Source organism: Scomber scombrus, chromosome 2 (assembly GCF_963691925.1).
Source record: "Scomber scombrus chromosome 2, fScoSco1.1, whole genome shotgun sequence".
Lineage (NCBI taxonomy): Eukaryota > Metazoa > Chordata > Actinopteri > Scombriformes > Scombridae > Scomber > Scomber scombrus.
This window is the reverse complement of record NC_084971.1, coordinates 33428813-33452176: the sequence shown is the minus strand read 5'-3', so window position 1 is coordinate 33452176 and position 23364 is coordinate 33428813. Positions and strand designations below refer to the sequence as shown.

General features: G+C 41.5%; 2 protein-coding genes across 2 annotated transcripts in view; one reads left to right on the top strand and one right to left on the bottom strand.

The window, feature by feature from the left end:
- The window catches only part of ifngr1 (interferon gamma receptor 1), a 9230-nt gene extending 568 nt beyond the window's left edge, over window positions 1-8662 (top strand). The window contains exons 2-7 of the mRNA XM_062426361.1: window positions 5304-5427; window positions 6477-6655; window positions 6740-6879; window positions 7389-7557; window positions 8001-8125; window positions 8231-8662. Of these exons, the coding sequence (XP_062282345.1) occupies window positions 5304-5427; window positions 6477-6655; window positions 6740-6879; window positions 7389-7557; window positions 8001-8125; window positions 8231-8662 (1169 nt within the window). The remainder of the gene's footprint in view (window positions 1-5303; window positions 5428-6476; window positions 6656-6739; window positions 6880-7388; window positions 7558-8000; window positions 8126-8230) is intronic.
- A 2484-nt stretch (window positions 8663-11146) lies between these two features.
- On the bottom strand, window positions 11147-22152 carry ltv1 (LTV1 ribosome biogenesis factor). The gene is made up of 11 exons (XM_062431102.1): window positions 22009-22152; window positions 21148-21279; window positions 20856-21056; window positions 20669-20756; window positions 19709-19841; window positions 19213-19426; window positions 16809-16936; window positions 16571-16713; window positions 15071-15123; window positions 13692-13892; window positions 11147-11991 (listed from the first exon to the last, which is right to left on the bottom strand). Exons 1-11 carry the CDS (start codon window positions 22009-22011, stop codon window positions 11881-11883), a joined length of 1407 nt encoding a protein of 468 aa, XP_062287086.1. The 5' UTR covers window positions 22012-22152; the 3' UTR covers window positions 11147-11880.
- Between the last annotated feature and the right edge of the window lie 1212 nt (window positions 22153-23364).

Genomic DNA, 23364 nt, shown 5'->3' with positions numbered 1-23364 from the left:
GGAGAAAAAACACAACTCACAGTTTTGATGAATGGATTAATAAAGTCAAAACACTGAAAACTTCTTGGTTTCAGCCTCTGAAATGTGAGGATTTGCTGCTGTTGTTTGTCTCAAAGTGGAGACTTGTGATTGGTATTGGCACTAAGGGCAGTGGTGGAAAGTACCTAAGTATGTTTACTTTAGTACTGAACTGAACTGAAAGACATTCTGAGGTACTTGTATTTTACATGTGAAACTGAAAACACATTTGTGTATCAGAACTTATTTTGTTCTTCTTTCCTCTCCCATTAATCATCTCACCACCCCTCACATTTATCTGCTGACCCTTTGGAGGGGCCCCACCCCTAGGTTGGGAACCACTGGACTAAACTAGCTAACTGTATATAAAGTAGTGTAAACTAGCTCCACCTCCAGCAGCTACAACAGTAACATGCTGCTCTAACACTGATGCTTCACTATTAATAATCTAATGATGTCATAATAATAATATATCAGTCAGAGGACCAAACCACTACTTTACTGTAATACTGCATACTACATCACTCATAATACTGCAGTACTTTTACTGTAATACTGCATACTACACCACTCATAATACTGCAGTACTTTTACTGTAATACTGCATACTATATCACTCATAATACTGCAGTACTTTTACTGTAATACTGCATACTACATCACTCATAATACTGCAGTACTTTTACTGTAATACTGCATACTACATCGCTCATAATACTGCAGTACTTTTACTGTAATACTGCATACTACATCACTCATAATACTGCAGTACTTTGACTGTAATACTGCATACTACATCACTCATAATACTGCAGTACTTTTACTGTAATACTGCATACTACATCACTCATAATACTGCAGTACTTCTACTGTAATACTGCATACTATATCACTCATAATACTGCAGTACTTTTACTGTAATACTTTAACTAAGGCTGATTTAAAGTAAAGGATCTGATCATGATCTGCAAAGTGTGAAGGTTACAATCAGCCATATCTGTTAATGTGATTTCACCATGCAGTGGATTTATAGGCATTTTATAATCGGTTTGATAAATTAGTAACTAATTAGACAATTTCAACGCTGTGATGTAAACAGCAGAGATTGTAAAGCAAAGGTCAAAGGGAGAACACTTTTATAAGCTCTACTGAACAGAACAGGGTGAGGTTTCGGCCTGTGTACAGTACATTGACCTCAAACTGATTCATAATCTTGTATCTCACGTGGTGTATTTGAGGAGGGGAAGACTTGTCTTTCCTATAATTACAACTCCAACTTAATTCAATTGAAGCTAAGTCCTGTATGTCTAAAGGCATGTCTGCTCTGGAGGTGCTTCTCTGGTTGGGGATAGGTCATATACTCCAAAATGCAGACCAAATAATATTGTAATCTGGACTGGGAACAAAATTTAACCTGACCTGAACCGCTTTTACGTGACTCATCGCTTTCATGTCACCTCACCTCGTTCAAAACTACCTCAACAAAAAAATATATTATGACAGTGAAAAACATGCATTTAACCCTCCTGTTGTCCTCGAGTCAAGGAGGGGAGGAAGGGAGGGAGGGAGGGAGGGAGGAAAGGAGGGAAGAAGGAAAGGAAGGAGGGAGGAAAGAAGGGAGGAAGGAAAGGAGGGAGGAAGGAAGAAGAAAGCAAAGGAGGGAGGGAGGAAGGAAAGAAGGAAGGAAGGATGGAGGAAGGTAGGAGGTAGGGAGGGAGAGAGGAAAAGAGGAAGGATGGAAAGGAAGGAAGGAAGGTAGGGGGAGGAAAGAAGGACAGAAAGGGGGATGGAGGAAGGAAAGAAGGAAGGGAGGAAAGAGAAAGGAAGGAAAGAGAGAAGGAGGGAGGGAGGGAGGAAGGAAGGACAGATGGAAGGAAGGAAGGAAAGAAGGAACAGTCAAAACAGACGGGGTCAATTTGACCCGGGAGGACGACACGAAGGTTAATATAAAAATACTGTTCTATGTACAGAGTTGTGGAGTTTTTGTACTGATATATCCTCATAATGCATCCTTACCTGAACTTTTAAATGCAGCGTTAATATTCTTCTTTTTCTTCATCAACTTCATCTTCAAAACCAGCTCTATAAAGAAATGGCAGTTTCATTTAGAGGAACTTGATCTCAACCCATCCAACACATTTAGGATACCCGGTAGTACACAGACAGTAATCTGGACTTACATGAATTAGATTGATCATGGTTGGTCATGTGTGTTTTCACATTGTTTGATTGCAGCCATGCCTGTCTGTATATGTCATTGATACATTGTTTAATGGGTGCAGCACTTTTCTTTTGTATTGTGGGTTCTTGTTTATGTGTTATACTGTTCATGTATTGTTTGTTTGAAGGGTGCGTGCAACACTGTTTTCCACCAGTGCACCACTGCATTGCCTCTTATGTATTGCATTGCCTGGTTGCAGCTCTGTGTAGCTCTTTTGGCCCTCGGGACATCAAAGATGATCTTATCTCAACACATTGGTTATTAACCCTCCTGTCGTCCTCCCGGGTCAAATTGACCCCGTCTGTTTTGACTGTTCCTTCTTTCCTTCCTTCCTCCCTTCCACTTTTCCTTCTCCCTCCCTCCCTCCTTCCTTCTTTACTCCCTCCCTCCTCCCTCCTACATTTCTTCCTTATTTCTTTCCTCTGTGCTTCCTTACTTTCTTTCCTCTGTCCTTCCTTCCTTTCCTTCCTTCTTTCCTTTCCTCCCTTCCTTCCTTCCCTCCTTCTTCCATTCCTTCCTTCCTCCCTCCCTCCTTCTCTTTCTTTCCTCCCCCCTACCTTCCTCCTTTCCTTCTTTCCTCTGTCCTTCTTTCCTTCCTTCCTCCCTTCCTCTTTTTCTTTGTCCCTCCCTCATTCCTTCTTTCCTCCGTCCTTCCTTACCTTCCTTCCTCCCTCCTTTCCTTCCTTCCTTCTTTCTTTCTTCCTCCCTCCCTTCCTTCCTTCCTTCCTCCCTCCTTTCCTCCTTCCTTCCTCCCTCCTTCTCTCTTTCTTTCCTTCCTTCCCTCCTTCCTTCTTCCTCCCTCCCTCCCTCCCTTCCTTCCTCCCTCCTTTCCTTCAGTCTTCCTCCCTTCCTTCCTTCCTTGACTCAAGGACAACAGGAGGGTTAAAAGATCTCCTTCAAATGTGCTTTCAATAGAAGTGATAAAGGACGGAATGCACAGTGTGTCCACACAGTCATTTAATAGTTAATGTTTATCTTATATTAAGCAGTCTGAGTTAGTCATATCAAGTTATATATACACATTTACAGTCTTTTTAGCATCAAATTCCCTCTTAGTATCTCCCTGTTGAGCTGTGATGGAAGTATAGTAACAGAAAGAGGGACTTTGGTACTAAAAAGACTGTAACGTTGAAAGATATCTACCTGATTTGACTCATTTGGACGGCTTCATATTAGCTTCAGATCAACTTTTAAATAATTTTTTACATTGGAGGAGGACTGTGGATTTGATCCCTCATCACTTATATTGTAAGAGCATCATGAAGGGATCTTCTAATGGTTGGTATGAACAGAAGGAATGGTAACAGCAAGAAAGACAGGACTGCTGTTTTAAACACACTTGAGAAATTAGAAATGTCTTTATAAGATGAAAAATGGGTGAGGCAATAGTTATTAAACTTGACTTGAGTGGAATGTAGAAGGGCACCCATACTTTACCGGTTGTTGTAGGCTGAAGCTGAAGCTGTTTCCTTGTTCAGTCGCCTGGCACCACAATACTGCTATGTGGAACAAAGGGCGAGGTGTTTTAATGACGTGTCAATTGTTTGGTCGAAAGTGCTCTCACCCACACACCCATACACTCCTGACTCATATGATAGTTATTGTATTGCTTGACTGAAGCTCTTTCCCAAGACAAATCTCCCTTAAGATATTAAAGTTTATCTTATCTGAAGTGCTACCTTGATACAATGTTTATAATAGGCTATAATATTAGTAATCATTACCAATCAATAGTAAAAACAATACTGATCATGTACTAAACGTGGTGGATATCCATTTACTCTTTTTTCCTTCAGTACAGAAATTAATGTTTAGCTTAGCTTAGCTTAGCTTAGCACACACACTGGATGAATTTACTTGCTAACTTACTTTGTCTTCTTACCATTAAATTAATTAAGGCATTTATACCTCACACATTGGCAGAGGTGGACAGAGTACACAACTTCACTACTTGAGTAAAAGTACAGATACTCCTTGTCAAATATTACTCCAATACAAGTAAAAGTAGCTTAGTCAAAATATTACTTAAGTAAAAGTACTGAAGTATTTGCTTAAAAATGTACTTAAGTAAAAGTATTAAAAAAATATCTCAAGGAAAGGAAAGCAGCTTTATTGTCATTCTACATTAAAAAAAAAAGATAGAAAATATGAACTGAATATCTTCAGTTAAATAGGCACTACAAGAACGTATATTGACATTTATGGATAAACAACTAATTGGCTAGTTTACTCTATTTTCTTTCTTCACTTCGTTACTGTCCACCACTGCACATTGGAGCTGTTTATTAGACATATTAGACGTTATGCCCTCATGGTGGAGTTGCCAGATTTGGACATTGTTGTAGCTATAAACAAATTATTGGATAGCTTAGGAGGCTAGGCTATCTGGTTTCTTGGCAGGTGCTCCAGGCAAATGCCCCCATTGTGGGACAAATCATTAACATACTTGAATATTTCCAATCTATCCATCCCATATGATGTATAAGTGGCATCAGTGTTCTTTAAAAACAAATCTATATTTGTGTATATTGAGTCTTTCTGCAGTTGGGTAGGAAAAACAAAAGTGAAAAATGACTGTTTCTAACAAGACAAAAGGTTTAAAGCTCAGTTTACAGTCTGTTTTTAAACTTGGACTAGAGTCATAAATATACTGGTGCTAACACTGTGAAACTGGTTTAGATTGTGGCACCGTATCAAGAATTGAATTGCGTAAACCTCAGCAGGTGATTTGAATTTTCCCCTCTGGTTAAACGAGTGTTAAACAAAGCATGCAGTGTTTGGCTGCAATGGACCATGGTGGACTTTTTAGCCACTCTACACTCCTGGAGATCAAAAGGATAATCTGATAGTTGGACTTCATGCATGATTGCCATTTTGCCCAGAGGCTGGTGCTTGAGAAAAGCCTGTGTCCCAAATAAAAGGCTTTTCTGTTGAACTTGAATGTGCTCAGGATTTCATGGCAATCTGCACATTTTTGTATATAAGCTAAACAAGTTGGTAGTTACCAAACACTATTTCCTTTAATGTGTTTATTAATTTGTGTCTTCTATAATCTTTACTGCAGTTCTGCCTCCAACAAACGTGACTGTGATATGCCAAAATCTCACAACCATAGTCCACTGGGTATACAGCGAGCAGGAGCCACCAACCAGATTCAGGGTAAACATCAAAGGAACTGGAGCTCACTGGTAAGACTCAACTTTTCCAAATTCGAATAAAGAAAATAAAACTTGGCTAATACTTGAATTCTTAGTGAAATTTAACTACATATTTGCAGTTTTTCATGTTAACCTACAATCTGATGTCCAAATTAATTTAAATGTCAGTGATAATCCTCCACTGTGCAGAAAAACGTTGCAGGGCTGCAATTTACAACTATTTCAACTATCAATTAATTTTAGGATTATTTTTCTAATCAATTGACTAATTGTTTGGTCTTATAAAACATAAACAAATTCAAATGTCTTGTTTTATTTGACAAACAGTCCAAAATCCAAAGATGTAAAAAAATGTATTGCATTTTGCTGGAATGCAGGACAAGACGAGCAGCAAACTCTTCTCAAATTTAAAGTCTGTGTAAAGTAAGAATAAATATGTTCTGAGTTTGACATACCACAGAAAAGTGTGGTATGTCAAAATTTGAATGATTAAAAAAATCGCCAAATATATGAAATTAGGCTTCAAAGTTGTGTAAAAATCTGCCTCTTTCTCTTCTCCCAAACGCTGTGGGAGTGCCCGCCGAGTCCGCTGAAACCCCGCCCCCTACCAAGTGTCACCTGTCAATCAAAGTCACCACCTCTACCAGAAACATGGACGCTAGGTCTGAGAGCTTTCTGCTGCTAGCTCGGCGGCTAACTCAGCTAACTGGCTAACTGTAGACTGTAGTAGTAGTAGTAGTAGTGTGCGCTGAATGTATTTATACCTCTACAGCAGCAGGGGCGGGTTTATGCTCCAGTGTGTAACCGTGCTATTGGTGATTTTCAGACCCGCCCATTAAATCCAGACACAGAAATCTTGAAACACAGTTTGTGAAGCCTAGCGCCACAATTCAAATCTAAATGGTTGAAATACTTTTTACACGGTCTTTAAGAACTCTAAAACCAAAACAATTGCATTTTTGCTCCAAAACTTATAACTGGTTTTGTTCCATATAGTTAAAATGTTAAAACATGTTTTGTTGCTCATTGGAATAATTAACATGAAGGATTAATCTGCTGTTTCTTTGCTTTTATTTAAGGGAACATGTGAATGAAACCACAGACCATCAGTATGATCTGAGCCACTTCATCTGGGAATCTGATGATCACTACATGGACTATATTTCTGTCACTGTAACGGCCATACAAGGAGTCAATGAGTCCGAATCTGAGTCTATATCATTCTCCTATAATGATAAAAAGACTGTTAATTTCAATTGTAAGTAATATGTTAATTTATGGATATGTTGATTGATGTGCGGTCTTTTCCCCCGCAGAGATAAAACTATGAATTTCTTTGCAGGCCAGTTAGATTTCCCTCCTGTTAAACTGACCGTGGATGGTTCGCTGAGTTTCCAGAATCCACTCAACTACTACAAACAACTGAACCAGGCCGTCAAGTGGGGTGATCACACTTTTTCGTTCCAAGTGTTGGTAGACGGGGTAAGTGCAATTAACTTTAGACACTTCACTTTTAACCCTCCTGTTGTCCTCACGTCAAGGAAGGAAGGAAGTGAGGAAAGAAGGAAGGAAGGGAGGAAGGAGGGACAGGAGGAAGGAAGGAGGGAAAGGAATAAGGGGGGGAGGCAGGAAAAGAGGAAGGGAGGAAGGACAGGAAGGAAGGAAAGGAGTAAGGAGGGAGGAAAAGAGGAAGTAAGGAGAGAAGGAAGTGAGGAAAGAAGTATGGAAGGAGGAGGGAGCAAAGAAAGAGGGAAGGATGGGAAGAACGAAGGAAACATTAAAGAAAGAGGGAGGAAGGAACAGTCAAAAGAGAAGGGTCAATTTGACCCGGGAGGACGACAGGAGGGTTAAATAACACGGCGAGGCGGCACAGGCAGCTGACTTGCAGTTTACGGTTCATGTAGGGTTAGCAGTAGAGTTTGGAATTAATACAAATAAGATGAAAAGCTTTGTTGATATGAATTGTCTACTGTATGTTCTGTGATTTGCAGACTGAATATTCTGAGAACTGCGGACCTGACCAGAACATCTGCAGACTCAATGTCCCTGGGGCCAAGAATACGTGTGTTAAGCTGAAAGGAGGATTGTTTCAGAATGAAATTGGCCGTATACCTTTCAGAGAAAAGGACAACATCTGTGCCAGTGAATCAGATGGTTATAGTGAGTTTCAGCTCATTGTTTAGCTGTCCGGCTGCAACGTTTCTGTTCTGGTTCACTCTCAGCGCTCTCATAGCGTCATTTATAGAGAAAAAAAGCTGTAAAAATAAAAAATAAAAAAGCCACTGTGCACTACCTGCTCAGCACCAAACAGGCAAACAGACACCGTTATCTGCAGACTAGCTGGTGAACATTGTGGAGCATTTAGATGTTTCCCTCAGGAGTTGGTAGAGACCAAAAACAGAGCTAAAAGAGAGAATACTGGACTTTACATTCAGCAGCTGGACAGAAACACGACTCTAAATGAATGATGTTGATCAGTAACTGCTCGTAAATATGTAGCTGTTTGCTGACAAGTTGAACAAATGAACTTTATACAGTGTTAGTATTGATGTTTTGTGTTAAAATGAACTGATGCAGGTTTAAACATGTATATATTTTTGCAGATCCCCATGTGATGACCCTTGTTATAATGCTGGTCGTCCTTCTCCTCATTATCATTGGGGTAACTTTCCTCATCTGCAAAGTGAAGGCATGGACAATGAAGACACCGCCCAAACCAAGTACTCTGGTAAGGTCTTAAATTGCTAAGAAACCCTCCCCTCCCCCGAAAGCTCATCATGCTGCTTTACTTGTGTTTAACCTGTTTGGTCGTCCCTGTCTTGTTGTCACATAGGAACCTCTGATAAACAGAGGACCAGGGAATCACATTGTGTCTGAAAGTGACCCAAGTAGGGTTGAAGTGGTCGCCCCCAACCGCAAGAAGAGCCTCTCAGGCAGCTCGGAGGAGATCAATCACTACGGGAGACTCGAAGACGATAACAGCGCCGGCTCTGATCTCCAGGACGCTCCCAGGTCCGCTTACCAAGAGAGAAGACTTTCAGAGAGCAGCAGCGAGGAACTGGAAGCTGGGGGGCTGACGTCAGAGGGACAAAGGACAGATGACGACTCTCCAGATGACTCGGTGAAAACGGAGTGTGTTTCGCTTGTTTCGATGGAGGAGGAGGAGGAGGAGGAGGAGGAGGAGGAGGGAAGGTCACCCTACGACTGTCCACACACTCACGTGGACATGGGTGATGGAGATATGGTAGTGGGATACAAGGAGTAGAGGGTAAATTGTGACTACTTGAGGACTTCAGGTACATTGAAGAATGATTATACCTCAGGTGATCCCGAAAGCCTTAATGACGACTCATACCTCTGAGCTACAAGACCTAAACTAGTAACCTCAGGACGTTGTCTAGCTCTGGAGAACCTCAGCGCTGCACTCCCATCAACCTCAGACCTTCTTCTCGCTGAGTGAATGAAACGCACGTATCTAATCTATACTTTTATTCTGTGAAGTCACTGTTTTATACGTCCAGTGAATCGTCCAAAGAGACTGTCCAGCAGGATCATACAAGACATTAAGGGCGCCTTCCATCGCCTTTACGGAGCTTTATAGTGAGTTTCAGCTCATTGTTTAGCTGTCCGGCTGCTACTTTACCATTTTGGTTCACTATCAGCGCTCTCATAGTGTCATTTATAGATAAAAGGCCACTGTGCTCTACCAAACAGCCTTTATTTTAAAGACGATAACACTGTGGTTGATCTCCTCTTCGTCTCAGGGTATCAAACTGGTTACAGATGCAGTTCGATGGCCCTCATTCAGTCTTGATCCCAGGGGCATTATATCATGTTTCACTGCAGATTATTGAAGCTACAGGTTTGTTTGTTTTTAAAAGAAGAAAAAGCTCTTTTTATCTTTTTAGCATCAGCAGAAACGTATGGTTATGTTTTTATTTTTTTGCTAACATTTGTAATTTTGTATTTAGCCAGTTCACTCAAAAGCAACAACAACAAAAAAGCATCCACTCACTTCACTTACCTCTACTTGGGTAGTTTCGGCTTTATTTACCCAAGTTTTGGAGATACGTGTCCAGATGTTCCAATACAAAGGATGCAGGTGAATGGGAGTTTGGTTTTGGTTGATTCTGAACATGTCGTCTTCAGGGTTTTTTTTAGTAGAGAATAGTTTCATTGAACACAGAGCAGTGAAGTCTTTGGATTATTTAAAGCAAACGTTGAAATTAAAGGATGAGGCTGATTGATTTTCTCTGTTTTCCTTCTTGTTAAACAAATCTCATGTTCAGAGCTGAGCAATGATCTACTAACAAGTTCCTTCTTCCCTCCCTCCTTTCCTTCCTTCTTTCCCATCTCCCTCCTCCTTTCCTTCCTCCCTCCTTTCCTTCCTTCCTTCTTTCCTCCCTCCCTCCTTCCTTTCCTTCTTCCCTCCCTTTCTTCCTTCCCTCCCTCCTTTCCTCCCTTCCTCCTTTCCTCCCTCCCTCCTTCCTTCCTCCCTCCCTTCCTTCCTTCCTTCCTTCCTGCCTCCCTCCTTTCCTTCCTTCTTCCTCCCTCCTTTCCTTACTTCTCCCTCCCTCCCTTTCTTGATCTACTAACAAGTGAATCCAAAGTCTGATATATCTAATCTCCAAAAACCATTAAAAACATGTTGGTGAGTCACACCGCTGCACTGGGAGACACGTTCCCATTATGAAGAGTTTAGTCACGTTGGTTCATTAGTTTAGGAAATGACTCAAAAGACTAATAACAGTGATGATGTTTTCAGTCTCTCAGTCTCTCAGTCACTGAGCATGTGTGTCCTGACATGTTAGTAGTTTTTGGACAATAAGTGAAATCTATGGCTCAGAGGAACAAGACATCAGGCTTTGATACACTCATTAAACTTTATAGATTAGTTCATCGTTGGTTTGGATCCAAACTTGAGATTTGTTGACAGTTAAGAAAAATACAGTAGAATCACCAGACTGACCTTTTAATGGTATTTCTGTTAAGAGATGGTTGCTGCTTGTTGAAGCTTTTTTTTTAAATGTCATTTTCAAGCATTTTTTTAGCACTTTATTTAGTTTGTTCCTTTTTCTTTAACTCTTCTGTTGTCTTCGGGTCAATTTTAAACCAGGAGGACGACAGATGTTCACTCAAAAATGAAGCAGAGTTTCATTTAAATGAGGCCTAGTGACCATCATTTCCAAAAAATGTGTAAAACCGGTGGTGATAAGTAGATAAAAAGGTCTAACACAGAATTGGGTGATAACCAGACCAGGTGATTTACGGGAAGACAACAGGACGGTTAAATGAAACTTATTCTAAACTTTCCACTCTGATGTCATATATAGCTGCCAACTGTGCCACACCTGATCATTGGAAACTTTCCACCTGTGAAACCGGCTCTGGAGGGTTTGTTTTTTTCTTTTTCCATTAAGTGAATCGAGTTTGTTTACAATGCTTCAAGGATTCTCATTTTAATATTTAATAGCAGATTGTTGTAAAATGGATTTTATACAAATGTGTGTGGTTGTTATGTTGCACTCTGGTTTTTATGATCATTGCTCCATTGTTTGTTTGTTTATTTTCTGGTTATATGCTAAAGAAAGAGATTTTTCTTCAACTGCACTGAAATGAAATGAGAAATGTTCTGTGCGCTTAAATGAAGTTTAACTGGCCAGTAAGCTTCCTGTTGTCCACTACAGCTGATTCAGTCTGAGGCAGGGAAACATAGTGTATGAATAGAAGAACTTAAAATGGTGTTTGAGTCTTTTTTAATAAAGAATATACAACAATATTGATATTTTCATTTATTAACTCAGGGCTTTTCATACAAATCAGGTTCGGTAGAGATGCAAACTATATATTTTAAAATCTTTATTGAGGTATTTTCCATTTAGCAGAAGAAGGCAGTGTTCTTAAGTAACATGAGCAGCTGTGGAAGATACACTGAAACCAATCTGACCAGACAAGGCTGCAAATAAAGATTATTTTATCGATTAATCTGCAGAATATTTGAGTGATTTAATTGGACGATCCAAAACCCTCAAGTCTTTCAGTTTAACATCACAGGAGACGAAGAAAACTATGAAATGCTCACACAGAAAATGTTTCAGCATTTTTGCTTAAAAACTGAAAAACAATCCGATTCGAAAAATAGCTGCTGATTCATTTTCTATTGGTCGTCTTGTATTTGCAGATATTCAAAGCCAACAGTTTGACTCATATCATACAGATTTGACTCAATGACCTGAGCTGGTTGACTGTAGATAAAGTTTCTCCTTTTTTATTCAAAGCAGGGTTAAATTAAAGGTCTCTCACGGTGAACTGAGGAACCCTCGGCTCTGTTATAAAGTCTGTCAGAAACCCGTCAGTCCTCTTTGTTTTGGGGCTGTTTGTCGTCCTGTCAGCTCCACTGAAGCTCAGCGCAGCGTGACCGCCAACCGACCAACGCCAACGGATAGAAAAAGTCTGTGCGGGCCGAGCGTCCGCGGTCGGCTACTACAGCTTCAACCCCTGAACGTTCGTCCTCAGGCTCAACATCTGCTTCTCCTGTCGGACTTTCTCCTCTTTGAACGCCATCTTGTTGGCTTTCTTCTCGACTCTCCTCTCCTGTTAAAAAACACAGAAACTCACGGTCAATTATTTTCTTACTCTCCTGTTGATCTCGTTTCCTCTGTGGCTGCTGCTGTCTTTCATCGCCACACCTTTCCTTATCACAATAGGTCTGACTGCAGCACTGATGATGGATGTCTTGTGATAAATATTTGAATAAAGGTGTTTGTGTTTAAAGAGCTGACACAGAACAAAATCCACTAAATCGCTGACTTAAAATGTCTTTTAGAGCCGATTGTTTGAGGATTAGGCAATTATAATTATTATTATAATTATTATATCAACAAATCCTATTAAATAGATCAAAACCAACAAAGTTAAATCTGTCAGACTTATTTAAAGCTTGTGATTTCTCTCTTGACTCTTTGGATCCTGACCCAAAGTCTTCATAGTTAAAGAACATGTGACCCAGAGCAGCGGAGTGACTCACTAACTTGTTTTTAATGGTTTTACACACTTACTCATTGTTGGTTTGGATCCAAACAGGAGATTTGTTAACTATAAAAACCCTCCGCAGGTACAGAGAATTGTTGCCACATCATTTGAAACCGCAGAGAAATTGTACAGTTTTTGAGTCACTGATGAGTTTAAAGGAAGTTTACACACAGACGGCTCCACTGTCAGTCATGTACAGACAAGCAGGACAGAAGAACAAACTGTTTCAGTGAATGGAAAATATGGAAATACTTGTGATTTGCTTAACCCTCCTGTTGTCCTTGAGTCAAGGACGGAAGGAAAGAGGCTCAGTGGATGGAAGTGAAAAACTATGACAGAAGTTATAAGTTATCAAAAATGAGATGATACAGAACAGCCTAAATGTGCGATTTGGTTAAAAACACAGTTCAGAGATGCAGTGGTTTTAGGGGATTTTACTGTTTTGAATGATTAACTAATACAGTAAGGGCCTCATTTACTAAAGGTTTACCGTAATGAATGTAATATGAGACGTTTCAACCCCAGTGTGCAAAATACAGGGAGGAGAAAATGCAAATATGTTATTTACCAAACCTGAAGGTATTATTTCTGACGCTAACTGCGTCTATAAATGATACGTTTGAAGGACAGGTATTAACCTGCTGTTACTATGGAGACGAAGAGACGGAGGCACAATGACAGAATACATACAGGACAGAGTTTTTCCACCTGTGTTAATATTTGTGGTTTTACTAACAGCATTGACTTCATCACTAATACTCTCCCATATGTGGGTTTTTCTGGTAATATTTGTTGTTGTTATAACTCAATATATTAGTTAACCTCTTCCACTAGAACCTGATCACATTTCATTTTGTTCTTGCAGCTTTCTGCTCGTCCAAACTCTCCATTAAGACACAAAACCCTCATTTAAATACTGCTGTCTGCACCTGTTGCACCTGTTTTCATTTACAGTTATTCTTAGTAGATCACCTGCAAAACGCACGCAAACGAAACACGCAATCTAGTACCTTTATTAGGGATCTTAGTAAATCAGGCCCTGAATACATTAAGTCAGACTCTCTTTATGTATTTGGTGCTGCTGAAGTTATATCAAACTGCAAAATCAGGTTATCTTGGCTCAATTGTTGAATGTCTACGAGATCAAATAACATCATCCAGGAATTGATCTAATCTACTTCAGACTATAAAAAAGATCTTCTCTAACCAGTTTCCTCTAAACTCTCATCCCATCTCTCTCTCTCTCTCTCTCTCTCTCTCACCTTGCGCTCCTCCTTGATGGCCTGCTTCCTGGCTTTCCTCTCCTCCGAGCTCTCCTCCTTGCATCGGGGCTGGGTGGAGACGCGGGGCAGGTCCGAGTCGTTGATCATCGTCATGCGCTCCACCTGCTTGCTGGTCGGACCTCTGGAGGGGAGAACGTCCAGCGGGATGCCCGTCTTACTGGAGACAAGGATCGGCTTCTCCTGGAAACACAATCAATCAATCTTTATTTCCACAGAGCAGGTCTACACTGTTCTCTTTCATTTAACCCTCCTGTTGTCCTCGAGTCAAGGAAGGAAGGGAGGAATAAGGAAGGAGGGAAGGAGGGAGGAAGGAAAAGGAGGGAGGGAGGAAGGAGGGAGGGAGGGAGGGAGGAAGGAGGGAGGGAGGGAGGGAGGAAGGAGGGAGGGAGGGAGGAAAGAAGGAGGGAGGGAGGGAGAAAGGAAAAGAGGAAGGGAGGAAAGAAGGAAGGGAGGAAAGTAGGGGGGAGGAAAGAAAGAGAAGGAGTGAGGGAAGACAGAAGGAAGGAAGGAAGGAAAGATGGAAGGAAGGAAGGATGGAAGGAAGGAGGGAGGAAAGAAGGAACGAGGAAAGAAGGAACGAGGGAGGGAGGGAGAAAGGAAAAGAGGAAGGGAGGGAGAAAGGAAAAGAGGAAGGGAGAAAGGAAAAGAGGAAGGGAGGAAGGAAAGAAAGAAGGACAAAGGAAAGAAGGACGGGAGGAAGGAAAGAAAGAAGGACAGAGGAAAGAAGGAAGGGAGGAAGGTACGGGGAGGAAAGAAAGAGAGATGGAGGGAGGGAAGAAGGAAGGAAGGAAAGATGGAAGGATGGAACGAAGAAAAGATGGAAGGAAGGAACAGTCAAAACAAACAGGGTCAATTTGACTCTGCCTCAGTTTATTTGTTGTGTTTTCTTCTCTAAAATCTCCCTCCCTGATTCTTCTGATTATCGCAGCTGAAAACAAGCAGCCGCCACACGCAGCACATGTCTGAAAACCTGTTTGTGCTTAAAGTTTGTTGTGTTCCAGTAACCCTGATCGTCCTGTAACAGAAGCTTCTACATACCGCAGAACATTAAAGGTTACTGTCTCTGATGTCATTATGTCGTAAATCTGCAGACTGGTTTGTGTCACATTCCCAGTTTACAGCTGAGGCTCTACTGCATTCCTAAGCAGCGTCACAGGTAGTGATGATGATGATGGTGATGGTGTGAAGGGCGCCACCAGCTGGTCAAACACCTGTCCTCACCACGTTCTTCAGGCTACCAGATGTAGGATAATAAGCTCTTTCATCCTGGTTACTATCTTTTTATGGTTTCTATCTTTTCAGGTTTTTTTTTGTCATTTTAAAGCTGTTAAATAAAACAAAATGAAGACTTTTCTTACCTTTGGAGGCTCTTTGATGACTTTGGGTCTGTTATATATGTTGGAATATGTGCCTGGAGGAGACAGGAAGCAGTCACATCAACATACTATCACCTGCTCAGTGTGAATTCAAATTAAACCTCTGTGTCGTCCTCCCGGGTCAAATTGACCCCGTCTGTTTTGACTGTTCCTTCTTTCCTTCCTCCCTCCCTCCTTCCTTCCTCCCTCCCTCCCTCCTACCTTCCTTCTTTCCTCCCTCCTACCTTCCTTCCTTCCTCCTTCCTCTTTTCCTTTCTCCCTAACTCCTTCCTTCTTTCCTCCATCCTTCCTTTCCTTCCTTCTTTCCTCCCTCCCTCCTTCCTTCCTTCATTCCTCTTTTCCTTTCTCCCTCCCTCTTTTCCTTTCTCCCTCCCTCCCTCCTTCCTTCTTTCCTCCGTCCTTCCTTCTTTCCTCTGTCCTTCCTTCCTTCCTTTCCTTCCTCCCTCCTTCCTTCCTTCCTTCTTTCCTCCCTCCCTCCCTCCCTCCTTTCCTTCCTTTCTTCCTTCCTTCCTCCTTCCTCCCTCCCTCCTTTCCTCCCTTCCTTCCTTGACTCGAGGACAACAGGAGGGTTAAACAAACATCTAAACACCTCAAAGATTATACGTTTTTCTGAAATCATTCATAGAAACTAATATTTTCAAATTGTGACTGTGATGCTTTTTTATGCTTATTCAAATAAATAATAGTTTTATTTTCCATCAGTTTCAGTGATGATTGGTCCTATTTACTGGTGAGTCTGCATAACCAATCGGTCACCAGAAGAAACTAGAATCCATTATTTTGAAGGATGTGTTCATAGTTTCACATGTCTTAAAACAGCCAGGAGGTCAAATGAACATTAAGTGTGTTTATCTTGTTGTAATGATTCCTCCTGTTCATACTGACCATTACAAGATCCCTTCATCATGTTTACAATGGAAGTGATGGAGGACTAAACCCACAGTCCTCCTTCTGTGGAAACATGGATTTAAAAGTTGATCTGAAGCTAATATGAAGCTTCAGTCGTCTGAATGAGTCAAATCTTCATCTTCTATGTTTCATCGTTACAGTGTTTTTAGTAGTAAAGTCTTTTTGTTACTATACTTCCACCACAGCTCAACAGGGAAACACTAAGAGGGAATCTGATGCTATAAAGACTGTAAATGTGTCAGATATCACTTGATATGACTAACTCACACTGATGAAGCTCAATAGAAGCTGATCAGATACTTTATAATGATTTAGTCCTCCATTACTTTACATTGAAAGCACATTTGAAGGTTTTAATAGTCAGTATGAACAGGAGGAATGATTACAGAGAGGAAAACCCCCCTTTTACTGCTCATATGGACACCTGACTGATGGTTTAAGACACTTGAAAATCTGTGAAACTGTCCTTTAAAATCAAGACAGAGTTTTATGTCTCTTCTGGAAGTCAAGTATTGAGTCAAAATGTCTGAAAAAGTCTTTAAAAAGTTGTTCAGGATCATGTTCAAAACTCACTGATGATGGTTTCACAGTCCCACTTCTCATCTGGGGCCTTGATCACCAGAGTTTCCATTTCCTCTTCCCCTTCCTCATCTTCTTCTTCCTCCTCCTTCAAAACAGGAAGTTCTTTTGGACCCAGGTCATCAGGTCTCTGGTATCTGAACCACAAACCAGACCAGAACTCAATTAAAGTGACATCTTCAAAAAAAAACATCAGATGACAAAGAACTGTGCTGATTTCTGCTCTGCTCACTCTTTCTCTTTCTGTTTGAAGTAGTCTTTGATAACTTCCTCCAGACGAGCGCTGTCCGGATTTATGAAGCCTTCCAGCTCAGCGTTGTCCAGAGCGCCGATCTCATCGTCGTCAAACTGTTCAAAAAACTAAACAACAACAACACAGACGAGGTTTCTTACTAAGCTTCTGATAGTCAACAGATTTAAGGACAAAAACACACAAGTGAGTTTGACATAATATACTTTCATCGTTCAGTCTCTGTGTTAGGACTGGGCAATATATTAAAATTATATAAATATCGTGATATGAGACTAGATATCGTCTTAGATTTTGGATATCGTAATATCGCGATATGTCGTCAGTCGTCTTTTCCTGGTTTTAAAGCTGCATTACAGTAAAATATGTAATGTTCTGAACTTAACAGACTGTTCTAGCTGTTGTCCATATCGCCCAGCCCTACTCTGCATTATATTTGTAGTTTCAGTGATTTAGTTCTTTGTTTGTAAGCTGCAGAACAGCCACTAAACCGACCCTCTGGTAGAATAAACATTTAATCTTAACATTTAAAGCTGCAGTCGGTAACTTTGAGGAGAGAGAGGACTTAGCAACTAAGGGATCTGAAGTACAACTTTCAGATCCCTCCCCCTCCCTCTCCGCTGCACTCCTGCTCTGCCTCCAGAGTCCCTCCCCCAGAGGAGGCTGACGTGCGCGCGACCGTGTATGTTGTTGTTGGTAACGGAGGTATCGGTAGTTTTGTCCTCGCTGATGGTTGTTGCTGCGCCATTACTTTCTCTACGCTCCTGAAGCCGCTCTCCTGAGCTGAGGAGGAAGGGGGAGGGGCCTGTGTGCGTGAGCAGTTATTGACAGCTGTCAGACACTCCATCAGACACCATCCTGGCTCTGATTGGTTCTTTTTGTCCGGTCGCGTTGGATTCTGGCAATTTGCAGTAGGAGCAGTAGATGGTGCTAAATGAGCCTGGTTTTTTTTTTTTTTTTTTTTTACAGATTACTAGTTTCATGTAATGCTGTCTTATAAAAGTAACAAAAAGTTACTTTTATAAGACTTACCAACTGCAGCTTTAAAGCCAACAAGGAACAAAATAAATTTCAACATCTACAATAATGTGATGACGCGTTAAATCTCATCTGCTGCAGTTAAAGTTTTAATGTTAATGTTTCATGTCTGAGTGTGTTTGAGCATTCAAAAACACTCTGATAACGTAGTCAGCGCTGTACACCTAGTTAGTTTGTAGTCCATAAATAAAGAAGGAAGAAGAAAAAATCTTTCATCATGAACTCTGCAGCATTTGTTTATGTAGTCGCTCCAGGGCAGAAACTCTGAAGCCAGTTGTGTTTGTTTCTTTTGTAAAGAGCAGAACCACGTTTGTGTTTCAGTAGTTTTCACACCTGTTGAACCGAGCCGACAAAGACAAACATAAACACACACGGTCGCCTGTCTTTAATAAAACCTGTCGTCATGTCAGACGTTACATCACATCATCTGTTCGCTGCCACCGCAGAGACATAACAAAGGGTGTCGCCATGGCAACGTACCCGGGTCTCTGTAAAAAGGACGTGCAAACTACACTTCCGGAGGATGTGAGACGCGACAATGGCGGCAGAGTGAACATCGAGGTGTCTTTGTCCTTCGTTTAACTCGATTCTCCACCAGCGACGGACGATTTCTAGAAGGATTTAAGGCGAGACGTGACTGGTTTCCTTCTGCTGATCTGACTGATTCTGTTAATGCCGCTTATCGTGAGTACAGTTTCTTTACTCTGACTTGAAATAATCGACGTGCTATACACGGGTCAAAGACGACGGACAAGTAACCCAGGACCGTTTTGTGTTTTTTCATAGACCGAGAAATGGACATCTAATCAATCAGAGACCATTCTGTTTTGTTAATTAATTAAAAAACTGAACTTGTAAAGCTGAAGGTATCTCCGTTTTTTGAGTTAATACATTTCTAAGCAATTGAGATACAATGTGGTGATTAGAGCCTGACCCATACTGGATGTTTCGGGCCGATACCAATATGAGGAAATAAAATAATCCCACCGATAATATCTGTTGACCAATATACTGGTCGGGCTCTAGTTTTGATGTTTGCTTCTACTTTATTTTAAGGTGGTATGAGGCATTTGGGTGACATTTAGACATACATCCTTTGCGTGTTGGCTTTTTTTCTTTTGTGTGACTATTAGAAAACTTTTGTCCGATTAACTCGTGGCTGGCACCGCATAAAAACAAAAAATATTAATTAGTTGCACAGAAAAGCTGTTTGTTGATCTGCGCCCAGGTATGGTACACGAACTGGACTTTGGGGTCAAATGGTCTGTGTCACAGATCTGAAAACCTCCTTAGAAACTGTGTGTGAGTAATGATGAAGGCAGAATAGATAAAAGAAGTTGGTCTTCACCTTTTCGAAGCGGTCGTCCAGCAGGGACAGCTGCTCGTTCCTCCTCATCACCGACGACGTCATCGAGTACTCCGTGAAGCGACTCTTCGTCTCCTCGTCCATGAACATAAACTCGCGACCGCGCCCTTCCTCCCCCGAAAATCCACCCTCAGAGTCAGTGTCGCTTTCCTCGTCCGTTTCCTCCCACTCCTCGTCATCATCTTCGTCATCACCTCTGTCACAGGTTACATACAAACAGGAAGTCATGGGGGTGCAAAGAACATCCTGATTACAAAACTGTCATGTACGATCTGCTAGCATGAAATATTAAAAATGAAATATGAAAAATATTTGTGTCTGCTGTATTTAAGATGTATAGACGGACATTATCAGGAAGCATTGAAAATTATGAATTAATGTTATGTGTTAAAAGTTTTAGCAGAAATATCCAAGAATCTAATAATGTATAATACAATACAAGCCTATCAGGAAATAAAAACACAACTTTATTTCCTACCTCGTGCGTCCTGCTGCACTCGCGCTGTTGGCCATGGTGATGAAGTCGTCGTCCAGGAGGTTGTCGGGGTCGTCGAAGTCAAAGTCTTCGTCGAGAGCGGCCACGATGTCCGGGTCCATGTCCAGACGGGGTCCTGAAGGAAAACACACATCAAGATCAAGAGGAGGAAGACGGCGACATTTGATGCTGATGTCAAATTTATGGTTGATTGGTGGAAGCAGAAACATTGACATGTCATCACTTCCACATCCAGCAGCTACTGATCAACATTATCATCCATTAGGAGTCGTGTTTCTGTCCACCTGCTGAATGTAAGTCCGATATTCATTGTTTTAGCTCTGTTTTTACTCTACTCTGTGTTTACTCTCTACCAACTCCTGAGGGAAACATCTGGCTCTTTGATGGTGAACTTATTGGACCTTTTGGCTATTTAGCTTAGCAGGTAGTGTACAGTAGGAGTGGCCGATACAGCCGCAAAAATTATATAAGAACACTTCAATGAAATTTGCGATAACAATATTTATGAAGATATAGAAAAAAATACTAAACAATGTTTTATTGGTGATCCATCCATCCATCTTTTCCAATTCTAGTCTATTACCACAAGGACAGACAAGCATCCCAGAATGCATCTGCACCAAATTGACAGTGATCGGCAATGGCGGAGATTTTGGTCCAAAGGTGGGTGTACATTTTTGCCAGATTCCCAGTTTGTGGTCAGTTCTTCCCAATGGAGCCTATTTGGAAATTTGTTCCAATATCTTCGGAGATGTGAGGAATTTACGTTGCACTTAAGGACTTGATCGACACATATTAGAAAATAAAAGCCCTGCAGCATTTCATACAAGGTGAAGCCATATACGAGGTTGTGATCTTGTTTTCCCAGAGAAGAGATGAGGAGAAGTGATTTACAGAGCAGATATGTTGTTCAGTTGGACTTCACGCTGATGAGCTGCTTACCTGAGATGGGAGCAGCTTTGTTCAGAAGTCCGACATCTTCTTCAAATTCTGAGGCGAACACTGAAGAAGGCAGATTGATGGTCGCTGCCTGTAAAAGACAACAGGAAACATTTTAAAGCTTTTTTTTAATCTTACAGTTTTCCAGCTCAGTTAAACCACGACAGAGATGCACTCTGAGTCAACTTACAGGAGCAGCGGTGTCCATGTCCCCTTCGTCCTCTTCCTCTTCATCATGGAGCTGAAACTCTTGTCTCTCGGCGTGCGAGGGGCCGGACGCCACCAGCTCGGTCTGGCTGGCCGACTCCTTCAGGTGCTGCAGGTAATTGTAGTCGTCGTCAAAGAAGACGCCGAAATTCCTCTGCTCCTCGCGCCTCTTATCTACTTCCACCTGAGAAATAAAGAGAGCACAGAATTAAAATAAGTAATCTGACTGTACTGAGGTCAGGGTTTTTTTTGGATCTGTGGTGGTAAAGCTGTACCTTGGCGGCGGGCAGGAGGACATGCTGTGGGGCTTTCTCATCAGCAGCCAGCGGATCCCTCTGACTCCTGTGGACGAGGTGAAAGGTCACAGCCTTCTTCTTTTCAATGAACGACTTCTTCTTTCGATGAGGCTGAAAGAGAAAAACACAGTGTTAGTGGTGAGTGACGATGGCTGCTGATGATGTAACCGGGAAATCGTTGCATTGATTTCAAGGATGGTGTAGGGAAGTCAAAAAGTACAATCTGCCCCTCTCACTACTATCAGTGAACTGTACTTCAGCAATGTGATTATAATAATAATAATTAGGAGCTTTCCACTAAATATCACTGACATCACTATAGTAGTAACTTAGTAGATACTTGTATTTAGCTTGAGTATTTTCATTTGATTTCATTTAATCATCTCACCACCCCTCACATTTATCTGCTGACCCTTTGGAGGGCCCCCACCCCTAAGTTGGGAACCACTGGACTAAACTAGCTAACTGTATATAAAGTAGTGTAAACTAGCTCCACCTCCAGCAGCTACAACAGTAACATGCTGCTCTAACACTGATACTTCACTATTAATAATCTAATGATGTCATATATAATAATATATCAGTGGACCAAACTATTAAGGATACTTCATGCTGGACTTGTGTTTGTAATGGAGTATTTGTATATCGCCGTATTAATACTTTTTACTGAAGGATCTGAGTACTTCATCTATATGTTATATAGCGTTTAATTATAAAACTATTGGACCTTTAATGAACACCTGTCAGTATTGACTGTGGACCTGTATTATTGATCGGACTGTTAGCTGCTCGCTAGCTCGGTAATGTTAGATAACTAGTGTAGATCAGATGTTGGCTCACCATGGTGTAAAGATCTCTGAAGGCTTTCTTCGACTTGTCGGGTTAAAGGTCGTCAAACCTCAAACTGTAGCTGTTAAATAATCGTTTAAAACGACAAACTGTTGTAATAGTTAAACCACGATGTCCTCTCCGTCAGCATGCTGCAGTGACTTCCTTTCTCTATGTTTGTTTGCGGCTGGAAATCAGCGCTTAGGTGCATTACCGCCGCCAACTGGTAAGGAGTGGATCCGAATATCTTATAGGACAAGAAAAAATAAGATGTTCCTTTATTGCACCAGCAGACAAGCCCATAAGAGATAACTGAGGCCCCTGCAGTGTCATAGAGAGTCCTGAGGACTGCCCTCCAAAAGACCTCAGTCCTCTGAGCAGGTACAGTCTGCTCTGGTCCTTCTCATGTAGAGCAGTGCTGTTGTCAGTCCAGTCCAGTTTATTGTTTGGTGAACACCCAGGTTCTTATAAGATGTCACCATCTCAATGTCCATTCCCTAGATGTTCACTGGTGTCAGAGGGAAGTGTCTCTGCCTGGGGAAATCCACCACCAGCTCTTTGGTCTTCCCTGTGTTAATCTGGACGTGGTTCCTCAGGCTCCAGTCTCCAAAGTCCAGAGTCAGTGCTCTGAACTCTCTGTCTCCATTTGTGATGAGTCAGACGATTGCATAGTCATCAGAGAACTTCTGCAGGTGACAGGTGGGTGTGTTGTGTGAGAAGTCTGCAGTGTAGAGGATGAAGAGTAACAAAGCCAGGATTGTCCCCTTACTGCAGACGACTGTGTCAGACACACAGTCCTGAGACCTCACATACTGTGGACAGTTTGTGAGGTAGTCCAGCATCCAGGGTGTGAGATGATTGTCCACTCCTGTGTGCTCAAGCTTGTTCCTCAGGAGCACAGACTGCGTTGTGTTGAAAGCACAGGAGAAAAAAAACAAACATGATTCTCACAGGTGAGAAAGAGCTCTGTGTAGGAGGAAGATGGCGGCATCATCCACCCTGATGCTACGTTGGTCGGCAAACTGTGGCGGGTCGATAGATGGGTGAGATGTTAATGAATGTGGAGTCTTGGGCACAGGTACCATACAGGATGTTTTCCACAGCCGTAGTTCTCTCAACCGCTTCAGGCTCATGTTGAAGACGAACTGAACTATCCTGCAGAGCTGGTCTGCACAGGACTTCAGTAAAACAAAAAACAAAAAAAGAAAACCCCGAAGGTTGTAACATTTTTCAAATGTTGTCACAACTATCCCAGACTCATGAAGTAGCTTAACTTACAGATAACAACTAAAACGTTAGCTTTAACAACTTGCATGTCAGATATCTACACATGCATATAATTAACATGATTTAAGTTTGAAGAGTTTA